Here is a 12344-nt window from a genome sequence, read left to right on the forward strand (position 1 = left end):
ACAACAGCAACAAAATTTTTGGTTGTCGTCTTCTTTCTTTAGTTTGAAAATTGAGTTTCATTATTTTTTTTAATTCTGCAAGCAAGCAAACTTCCTTTGAAATACTATTTAAGTATCTAATCCAATACCGAATTGACAGTATTTAATGAAACCTCAAAGAAGCGGAAATAGGTGTAGAATAGGTGTCCGCATAGGAAACGGGTCCAGTGTAATTAAGAAAAAATCTTATGCTGTAAACTATTTCAACTTAATATTATGGTTAAATAGGTATATGATAAGAAATTAAGAATCTCGTTAATATTTCATTAAACTTAATGAAACAAAGTTGTAGTAGCAATTTATTTGCGTCACGTCGCACAAGAGCTGCACAATGAGATATTGGCGACGATCTGTGAAACACCCCTAAGGATGATCCGACGAGATGCCATCACAATTTTAGTTCTCTGAGGAAGTGATGGATCCCCCGCTTTGGTAACCGATGGATGATCTGCGAGCGAAGTCAAAAAGCTACATTGACTAGAATTTACAAAAACAAAAAAAAAAACTGTATGAAGATGTTTTTTAATATTTAAGACATAAAACGTATAAAAAGTTCAAACAATTTATAATAGAAACATTTTAAAATCATATAACTAAAAACGCAAATACTAAAAAAACACCAATTACTAAAATAAAATAGACTTTACTTTATAAATTGTAACTTTATTTCATATAAACAAATTACAGTGGAAAATTCAATCTTTACAATTGTTAAGCCTTCAGAAAGTCTAAAATCCTTTATCCAAGTCTTCAATTAAAACAAACATTGAAAAATACCTCACGCAAAAGTAAAACTAATAATCATAGTTAACAATCAATAATGAATTATTTCAATGTGTGATTGCGTTTAATACACGCAAATTGTCCTGAATACATAAACAAATAATATAAAAAAGAAATTTAATACTACATCCAACAATGTATTAAAAAGGTAAATTATCAAACCTATAAACATAAATGAGAGTGAAATAGGTTGGTAGAAATTTATAGGATAATACTAATCAATAAAAAATAAAACTATTTCTTTAACGCAGAATTGCAAAAAAATAACAAATATAAACACAACAATATAAAACAATATACTAACAATATAAAAACAGTCCAAGTTTACTTTAAAATAATTTTAGCTAACCAACTGAAAGATATTAGTTTAAACAAATATAATGAATAACAAATATAATATAATAGTTAAATATAATGATAGGTATATGCCTATCAATCCTATACCTATCAATCCTTAAAATAATATAAACACCAATTTAACACTACCAAAGAATAGCAAAAGGAATCTAACAAAAATACAAAATTATGTAATTAGCTTAACTAAAATATTTTTTTGAAAAATTGGAAGATAAATTAGATCTGTTTGTTGAAATTTTGACAAGTCTGGTTAAGATGACCAATTGTAATATATTTTGTAATACATATTTAATCCTTTAGTAATATATTTGATCCTTTTGTAATATATTTGATCTTTGAAATATATTTTTTATAAGTAATTCCTCTTCTCAAAGCAATCTTATGAAACTTTAAAATACAGTTATGAGGGAGTTAATGGAAACATTCAAAGAAATAAATTCCTTCTGACATCTGTAATTAGAGCATTCTATAGCATTTCAAAAGAGGAATATTAGTAAATTTTTTATTCTTTAGATTTAATCAAACAAAGAACAAGAAGGAGAAGTTATGAACAGTAAAGCACATATAAATATTTCATTATATTAACCTAAAGTATATACTGTGTCCTGTTGTTGCTTTATTTAATATCAAATAGACTCTGCATTTGATATGTATATATTAATATAGAACAAGAATGACACAATGGTTAAGCCATTGTGGTAAGATATGAGCTCTGAACTATCCTCGGCGGTTGCTTAAAGCAGAGAATAAATCTTTAGATAGGTGGACACTTTGTTTAACTCTAAATTGTTTGTTTATATAAAAGAAAGAAGGGGGTGGAATATATACAGTGCCTGGCTAACATTTTAATAACATTTAAAAAATAAAACACATTAACCTTTTTCAACTCTTTACATATGGCATTAGTTTCAACAAATGAGAAACCATTCCACCATCTTTGTGTCATCGAACTTACCTAATGTTTATATGCAAACCCGAACTTGATTACAATATGGTTTTATAACAGTAAATTACAAACGAAAATTAATTTTCCCCCTTAACCATTTCATTTTGAAAGTTTCGTTTATGTATATTCGCAATGAGTTCAATGTTTGGTATGGGGTTTACACATTTGATGTACAAAACGGTAACAATTTTTTCATTAACACTTTGGACGACGCACTGAAGTTGCTTTTGTTTTAAATTGAATAAATGGATGTTTTCTATTCATGTGTCGTATGAGGTTCCAAGTAGAGTTATTTTTCATGCTGAATTCAGCATTGCAATAACTGCATTTTGCTTTCAGTTTATCAGGTCTTGAGAAATGACACCACAGTTCACTTTCTTTTTTATTTGTTTCTGAAAAATAATTATTAGAAACAAATATCAGTTCTTTCAATTAAGCAAAATTTCAACACTAAGATGATGCATGTTAATCCTTCAAGTATATAGAGTTGAAAAATCAATGAAATTTTTAAAAAAAACACACACAAAAAAAGTTGTTTGAGTTAAATAAGACTTTTTTTTTTTTCTTCTGCAGAAAAAGAAACTATTCACTGCTTTTTTCTTTCTTTTTTTTTGGTAAGGAATTTTTAAATTTTAAAACAAATTTGTTTTCACTAATTAAAGTTCTATTACTTTGTTCAAAATAAAATTTATCCCCCATTTTTTTCTAGCAAAACATTTTAACCCGACACTGATATAACACTTTTATTTGCAGCAATAACTTGCTCCTTAGACAAAAAATTTTATAATTGCTACAACATAATTTTTTTATAATTGCTACAAACTTGAATTGTGTAAAACATTTCAGTTTCATTAGAGCACTTTTTAAATTTGCTGTCAGAATAAAAAAAATTTATAGTGAATAGGATAGTAAAACCTTTCAATTCTAAAAACTAATTCATTTACAAACACACACTTTATGAAATGCTTTTATAAGGTAGGATAAAAATTAATTTGAACTATGGTAATTAGTTAGACAGAGAAAACCTTCAATTTAGGGACAATGACTACTAGAATTAATAGATGCCTTTCTTAAGGTGTTTCGCAGGATATTTTTGACGTTTACTTCAAAATTACAGTTGCTAGGAATTCTTGAGCTCTTTTAATTTCTGAACGTGCCATAACATTCAGAGATGAATCAAAATCAATTTTTACAGCTAGTAAAAAATGTAGCACAATATTATGCTAATTTTTAAGAGTAAAAAGAGAAGGAAAAAAATTTTTTGAAATTAAAGTCTTGATTAGGGATTTGGTAATACTTTAAGTTATGAACTATGGTGAAGGATATTTTATGAGATGCTTTTGTTTTCTAGGGTCAAATATTTCATTACTTGGCAAAACTAAATTTTGTTTCGAGAAAAATTTCTTTTTAAAACAAAATTGCAGTAAAAATAATTTGATGAATTTCTATTTCAAAAATACAAAGTTAGAAGCGTAATAGTTTTAAAATTAATTCCATTTTTTTCTTTAAGAAATAAATCAATAAAGTATATGAACAAGGCATAATAAAAAATTCAAAACTATAAGATTGCATCATAAAGCACTTAAATTTAAACTAAAAAATATGGAAAAAGGAAACTTAGTTAATTTTGGTACATTATCTTAATAAATTGGAGGGTACATTTCATGATTAACTCCGTTCAAAATAGACACAAAATTTTGCATCAGAAGTAGATAAAAAGAAATAAGGTTTTATTAAAAAAGGAAAAAAAAGAAAGTGTAAGAAATTTTTGAAAATTGTAAATAACTTTTTAATATGTTATACTACTTCAAAACTAATTCTAAAAACACCAAATCTATCAAATATACAATTAATATAATAACGTAAAAAATATATTCCTAATAATATTACATTAAAAATATATTACGCTAAAACATAAGAATTACGAAAATTGAAACTACTTAACACTACATTATCAAACATGAAAACACTAAAGTTACATTATACTACTTATACTGTACTGCTATAAAACAAAACTGTGAATCATTAATAAAACATTAAACTAAAAGAAAACTACACTGTGATATAATCTATGTAATATTGCACTAAAATAAAACTATTATACAAGCAACTAAATGTACATTGCACTAAAAGCAAGTAAATAGCATTTAAATGTAACATTACTCAACATTTTCTGGACTTTAAATACCTCAAGTAGACATAACTGGTCCCTGAAACATAAATTTTAAATAAAAAAATGCCCTTTTTGAAACAATCAATCAGACAATGTAACAAGAATATAAAATTTTCTTATTACGTTTGCATCATTTAAATAAAAACCTTTATTACTTCATCAAGGGCGAAAATTCTTTGATTTTATCAGCTAATCCTTTTTAACTTATTCATCCTCAAGCTGTTGTGTGCATAGAAAGTTGCATTTAGAGCTGCATTCATTTCACATAGAGAAACCTAATTTTCCATATTAGATATAGAAATGGTGTACATGAAAGAAGCATTTGCCTAAATTTGTCCATTTGTGGGATGGTCAGAGGATAAAAAAACTATTTAGAGTATTTTTTAAATATATAAAAGTTATAACAAGAAGAAAATAATAATTTAATAATGCATATGAAGACAATAATAATTTAAAATTGTACATGCAACTTAATAGATTAATTTAGCTTCAAAGAAATTTAAATACTTTAAACCAGCAGTTCTTTTCTTTCCCCTAATTAGCAACAAAACACTAAATACTGATATTAAACACAAAATACTCAACTTTGTGATTAACGATGTAACTTTGTTATTAGATTAACAAGATAATACATAAAAGAATATTTTCATTTTATCATGATAAAAGATACATTAAAGAACATTATAAACGATTTATTCAGGACAAAGTGTGCTTAAATACATGCATAATAAAAATTAATAAAATTTTAAACAATAAACAACATTTTTATTTTTTGACACTAAAAATTACATTATATTTTTTATTAGTGCATGCAACGCATCATAATTTTAACACTTGAAGCTTCAAAAATATTTAGGTGAGTTACACAGTTGAATAAAAATTAAATTTGATAACTGCCATAACAAAAAATTTTAAAATTGTCATAATACAATTACCAAATCTTATCCAATCCACAAATGTAATTTAGGCATTTTAATTACATCCACAGATAGGAGAAGTTATAGAGTTCAAGAAGTCAAAATATTACTTTTTTCTATTTCATTTTGCTTGACTTTAAGCTGTTAAATTAAAATTTATTTGACCCTGACTGCAAAGCTATTAATTAAAAATTTGTTTTCATTAAAATTGCATGTTAAATGACAACAATTTTTTCTTAAGTATGATGAATCTTACATACATAGCTACTGTTTACTAATTAGTATTTAGACAAAGTAAATTTGAATTAATTTTATACATGAATATCTGCAAACGCTTAAACAATAAAGCAAGTTTAACTGTCAGCAACTCCATTAGATAGAAAATTAAACTATTTGTGAAAACATCAGAGAATAAAAACCATTCCACAAATTTTTTGCAATTTTCAATAAGGAAATACTTTTGTACAATCATAGAATTTATGCAACAACAATAATTAACTGGATCACTCTTCAATTATATAATATTTTTATTCAATAAACAAAAACAAATGAAAATCAAACATCAATGCACAAAAACCGCAATAGGAAAATACAGAGATAAAAAAATATAAAAAGAAAACTCAAACTCAAGAAAATTTTAGTTCAAAAGCGAGTTTACAAGGCTAAGTTCTTCAAGCATATGCAATTTTAAATTTTAATAATTTCAAAATCGAAATTGATTAAATATATTTTCGTTTCAATTTAATACTAAATTTTGACGAGCAGTTTTTAATTGAAAATAAGCTTTCTTTTTTTAAAAAAAAATTAACAACTCATTCATTTCATTTTTTTTTTTTTTTTATANACTCTAAAAAAAAAGCCACAAAAATATTTCACTTAGTGATATATTGTGCAAATATATGACTACTCAATACATTACAAAATATTAGTAACTTTATATTATGCATACTAAATACACTTTTCGTATCTTAATTTTTTCAAATATCATTTAAAAGTGTTCATCAAAATAAAATGTTAAAAGTCTGCTAGCATTTCTATACTTGCTAATTTAAAATTTTACAAAAAAAAGCAAGGCATAGCATAAAAAAATCAAAGTCAAGTTTATCAAAGTCATTAACAGTTATGAAAATTCCGTATGACAATTTATTTTAACTTTCCACGAAAAAATTTTATAACAAAAAAAACATAATGTCAATAAAAATTAACATGTATCATGAAATTCAAGAAATATGAAAATTTTGTTTTGAGATGCTTCATTTTATATATCAATTAAGTAAAAGTTGCAGCTATCAGTACTGTTTTTCAATTATTATAATCATTTTGAAGGACACATTTTTAAAGTAAAAAAATGAATTCTAAATTTTAAAAAATTCATTATTTCTCCTTTATCAAAAATTGATTAATTAATTGTTAAAGGGAAGGAATTTGAAAAAATAAAACTATGATTCTGTGTTCTGATGAGTATTTTTATAGCTAATATGTAATATACATAAAGTATAGTTTTGCAACTAAAATGTTAAACCATTTCTTAAGATATATTTAAGGTATAAAAATGGGAAAACTAAATTTATTTTAAATTGAAAAAATATCCATTTTTAGTAATTTTTCATTAGTCATTGTACAATTAATTGATAAAGAATATGAAATAATAAGACTATGTGAATAATAAGAACCAAAATTGTAAGTCTAATTAGATTATTGAATACTTATGAGGGATTATTTATGTACACACAATTTCTAAATCAAAACTTAAAAGGAATATATAAAATAGATACATAAATTTCCTATATCTTCTCGTATTTTCTAAAATATAAACATACAAAAGGCCTAGTATACTTTAAACAATATATATTTATATATTTTGAATTAAAAAAAGTTTCATATTTAAAAATAAATGTTATTAACTATTATGATTGTTTGTCAAACACCATGCAAATAAAAAGTTAAATAAAATTAAACAAAAACTACATGATTATAAATTATTAAAATAAATTTCAAAACAAAAATATCAACTAAAACAAGTAGATTTATTATTAAAATAATTATTCTTGATGGAATTTTTGAAAACATGTAGGAACTTTATCTCTTTGCATGCACAGTGGCACTTTACAAGTGGAACATGCCCATTTAGTGCGGTGTACACTTGTTTTGATGCTGCAAAGTGCACATCTTCTACTAGTCGATCTCATTGCTATGTGACCAACATTTTTTAGTCTTTTTGAAGCAGGAATAAAAGGCTTGTGGTTTTTTCTTGAAGAGCAGGTGGGCAGCTTAGCAGAGAAATCTGAAAATCATGAAATAGCGAAAAAATAAGTAATGTCAAATGCAAAATAACAACAATAAGCAAAGTGAAACAAATTACAGATTAATATGACAACTGCGGCAAAATAACTGATCAGCTAATGAAAGAAAATTGACAATCAAAATTCTCATTATAAGAGCATTAATTCAATCTTTAAAGCGAAAAAATGGGAGGGGTGGAATTATAACAATCAAAAGTAAAGAAAAAATTTTGAAACATGAATATTTTTAATGCCATAAATAAAAGCAACTTTCCATGTTGAAACTGAGAATTATTCTCAGACTCAGTACGGCTAACACATATTCATATTATCTAGAGCTTATATTTTAACTAAAAGAATGAGTCAAAAGTAACTTACAGTACTTTGTAAAGCTTACCATCAACTTTGAAGAGAACATTTTACAATATAAAAACTAAATTGATACTCTACAACCTCTGAATAAGCTCAAAACATGTATATTTTTTTATCAAAAATTAATTATAAAAATTTACAAATGCATAGTAATATTAGATTGAAATGTCTAAACGAGTGCATGAGTCCGTTTTTGGATAGCACTATACCGATCTTTATATTTAAATAGTTGTTGACAAATATTGCAGATACAGTTATGAAATTAAAAATGTGAGTGAATATGAGCCTATCACAGTGCACCTCTAAGCATTCAAAACAACTCTACCTTAAACAGCAATGTCAATGAGCAACAAAGTAATGACAGTAGGAAAGAAACTGCTAATCTACAAAAGCAACTAACTAATTAAAAATTCAAAAAAATAATGCAAAATTACTTTGAAAATTTTTTGGCTTTTATCAATAAATATGTTATTCAATAATTGTATTTGCTGTACAATTTTATTATTAAAAGAAGATAAACACATTTATATGTACAACTCCAACTTTATACAAAAATGGAAGCACAGACCACTGGTCAGCACTTCATTTCCATTTTTGATCTTATTTTATTCCTCTTTCTCGGATATTTCCCTTTTCGTAAAGTTTAGAGGCTGTTTTTTACTATCCATGACTTCTTGCCTTGCTGTTGTTTGGATTATTCCTGCTTTAATGTTATTTATCAGATTTGTGTAAGGTAAATAATTTATTTTGATTTCTATCAAATATTCTTCCAGTAATGACATTAGCCGCAGCTTGGTGCTCTTGTGATTTGGAATTGTTTAATTGTTTATGTTCTATTTTTCTTTTACTTCACAAATTTTTATCTTGTTTGCATTAAGTATTTTAAATTTTATTTTATATATATGTGTGTGTGTGTAATGAAGGCAGTTGGGCGAGCAGGAAAACAGGCACAGGATTTCAAAAATGAAGAATTTAATTTTATTTAATAATTTTCAGATGAATGACCAGAGAGAGAGAGCCACAATTTCATCGTGCTTCAGCCTAAATGTTAGGGAAAATCTTGCAAAGAAAATCCGTAAAATGTTTCGATTTAGGGAAAAAGGGAAATCTTAGTAATTCTAATTGGTATATTAACTAGGGAGCGCGATTCCCACACAGGGTAAGGGGGAAAATGTCTTACTTTTAATTAATGCATGCTTAGCCAAAAATAGATTAAATGACAATATTTGAATTTAAAAGTGTGAGAAAGCATTTCGTTTTGAATAATAAGTTAAGGAAAGGATATTCATAAAAGGAATAACATAAAAAAAATAATTGAAGCTTTTTATGTTACATCCCCCCTCAGGATAAAAATTTTAACTAATATCTAAAAATTTTAAAAATGATCCATTTGCAAAACTTTCCCTATGATCGAGGTACAATTAAAATAAAAAGAATCAAATTTGTAATTTTAACAAGATATAAAGTAATATGACTTATAAAATATACAAATTTGCACACATATTAAAAATAATAACATAATTAAACTGTTCAAGGAAAAAAAAACTTTTGTAGTAGCGCTACCAGCAAACTTAAAAGTTTTATTTCCATTTTTAATAGTTTTTGTGACTTCAGTTCAGTCAATTCAAAGTCCCTTGTTTGAAAATCACAATAAATTTATTCCTCATAATAACACAATTTAAATAAACTCTTTTATCAAGATATAAGCATTTTCAAAATGCACACATTCAAAAACATGAAAGATAAAAATATGAAAATACCAGTGATGAGATATAAAAAGACAAATTGACACTTTATGTTAAAAAAAAAAAATTTCAATCTGAAACTTTGACATCAGTATTGTACACCTTGTTTGAAAACAAAATTTTTAAAAAATGACACAGTGGTCATTATTCTGAAGTTTAAGACTTCAGTGTTTTTAGGAGAATTTTTGCTGGATTAAGGGGCTGTATTCCCCAAAAGGAGAAAAACAGTCCCTAATCTCAGCAATGATGTACTGGAAGATCCTAGTTTCAACAAAATACTTATCTTTATAAAAAAAAATTTATCCGTTTGTGGTTTTCACCACAAAAAGAGAAAAAAAAGACTATCATTACCCCATTTCTATAGGTAAATGCTGAATTTCAAGAAAATTTGAAGGGTCGGATCTTCCAGAAAAAAGGGGACAACAAGGTTAGCTTTGTAACAATTATAGAGCAAGTTAGAAATTCATAGGTTTTATTGATAATATACAAATTTAAAATAAATTAAATGCAAATATAAGTAAGCATTAAATATTTATTTTAGCAATATCTCAGTTTTAATATAATGGTATTGGAATAATAAAATTAAAAATAATGGATTTAAGAATCTTAAATGCTAACACAAACATTAACTCTTTAAAAAAAATTTTAAAAAAATTTATTGTAAAATCATACCTATTTCATTATTTTCTATGTGGGTAGGAGATAGGTTCCTTAGGGGTGGAAAGTATTTTCCATGAATAATAAAAAAATCATCTTTTTTGCCTTTGCGCTTCCTCTTCCTCTTAATTTTTGATGAACTTGGAGACATTGTATTTGCTTGGGAAGAGATTTTAATTTCTATAACAAAACAAAAAAAATGTGCTATTAAATTAAGACAAAATTTTTAATTCTTCAACAATTCTTTATTTTAAGATTTTTATTTCTCACTTCAGAAAAAATACTTTATGAGTTTTATTTAATTAATCCTCTTATGCATATAGGCCTTAGTTGAGGAGGTATATATTTTTGCTTCATAATGTTATTCAGATTGTCATTAGAGCTGCATTAGAGTCCTCATTTGGAGATTCCAAATAGTTCTTGGAAACCACACCAGTTAGCAGGTCATTTAAGACAGTTAAAAGAATATGATCTCATTCCAATTCCAAGTGGATAGTATTGGTACTTTTATTCACGTCGTACTAGAGCTGCACAGTGAACATTTGGTGACAATCCGGAAAACATCCCTGAGGATGATCCGGAGCACTGGCGTCGGAACCATAGGGGTCCAAGGCGTCCGGACCCCCCCAATAATTGGGAAGTCAGGGTTCATTATTTTGAGAAAATATTTCCGTTTTGTTTCCATAACTTTTAATNATCCTGTTTTACAGGGAGGATACATTTACACACCATCATAGCTGCCAACAAGAATAGGAAAAAATCCAGTAGATTTTACAAAATAATATAAATCTCATGTAACTGTTGCATAATACACAACATATTTTATACATAGGGATTTTTACTGTCATCAAAATACAAAAACTTTATAAAACTAATAACTATAAACGGTCTGCAATATTTTCCATTTATGATTGGTATTAGATGAATCTATTATGTTTACTCATAATTTTAAATAGTAGTAGATAAGTAAATCATTATTGATAATTAAAAGATTTTATAATTTAAAAAGGAAGTTCTGAATAAAAACTAACTGAAATTTTTAGAACAAAGAAAAAGAAAGAAAGAAAAACTTTATACTGATTACTATATATGAGGCTTGCTTCATTATGTATTAGTAAATTTTAGGGAATTTTTGAAAATATGCAAATACCAAGAAAATTTTTATTATACCAGTATAAAAGTTCTCCTTGTCTGGTAAATGGCACAAACTAGTAAAGTTGGCAGCTAAGTACCATCCTTACATCCATCCAAAGCTCATAATTTTGACCTGAATTAGAGCATGATCAATCCAGTACCCCCACAGGTATTGATTTGCTTATGGGAACTTGTGGGACATATATAGCATATAGCATACACCAGATACAGTGGCCCTGACAGATATAGCATACCCCAGAAGCAGAAAGTGCCTAAAACTGCGACGTACGTCGCAGAACAAACGAGGTCCTGCAGAACAATTTGTATCTTGAAATCTTGAATAAGTGACAGCATATTCCTGCGATAATAATTTATTAATAATTCATCGTCATTAACAAAATTTTTCACCTCAAAAGTGATTGAAAAAGTAACAAATCAAGAATGTTTGCCTTGGTTTAAAAATAATGTACAGTATCTGTGTATGATCCTGTATTTTAATAAATGAAAATATGTATTTTTCGGCGGAAGAGCCGCGGCGCTATCGAAAAAAAAGTTGTTTTTTTCCTACATGCGGCGCTTCCGACGAAATATTTTTTAGTAGCAAAAAAATTTGTCAAGGAAAGTTATTTAAGATGGAATAATTTTCTGAGAGAAAGACTATTTAAAAAAATTAATAACGAAGTCGACGAAATATTCGCCCATATCGCGATCTGCTGCAGAACATAGCCAATTCTTAGCAAACTTTTTGGCAGCAGCCTGTAAGAAAATAAATAAACGAAATAATAATTTTAAAAAAACATCGCATAAGGAGAAAATTTAAAAGGTATGCATCTTGTATCCACCCCCAGCTTAAGGAAAAATCGCAAGCTAGAAATCTATTTAGCGCCTTGGCAATTGTAATTTGAGCGAACAGAAAAGGAAGTATAGGACCCTAAATCC

General features: G+C 26.6%; 1 protein-coding gene across 7 annotated transcripts in view; it reads right to left on the reverse strand.

Annotated features, from left to right (window-relative positions):
* Window positions 1-684: 684 nt before the first annotated feature.
* LOC107438989 (uncharacterized) overlaps window positions 685-12344 on the reverse strand; it is a 32381-nt gene continuing 20721 nt past the window's right edge. For 5 of the 7 annotated variants that reach the window (XM_043045142.2, XM_016051427.3, XM_071181756.1 and 2 more), the window contains 2 exons: window positions 10287-10451; window positions 685-7499 (listed from right to left, as the gene is read on the reverse strand). In XM_043045142.2, the coding sequence (XP_042901076.1) occupies window positions 7258-7499; window positions 10287-10451 (407 nt within the window). In that variant the 3' untranslated portion in view covers window positions 685-7257. The remainder of the gene's footprint in view (window positions 7500-10286; window positions 10452-12344) is intronic. The other 2 variants (XR_011636932.1, XR_011636931.1) reach the window with 2 other exon arrangements.

Source organism: Parasteatoda tepidariorum, chromosome 1 (assembly GCF_043381705.1).
Source record: "Parasteatoda tepidariorum isolate YZ-2023 chromosome 1, CAS_Ptep_4.0, whole genome shotgun sequence".
Classification (NCBI taxonomy): Eukaryota; Metazoa; Arthropoda; class Arachnida; order Araneae; family Theridiidae; genus Parasteatoda; species Parasteatoda tepidariorum.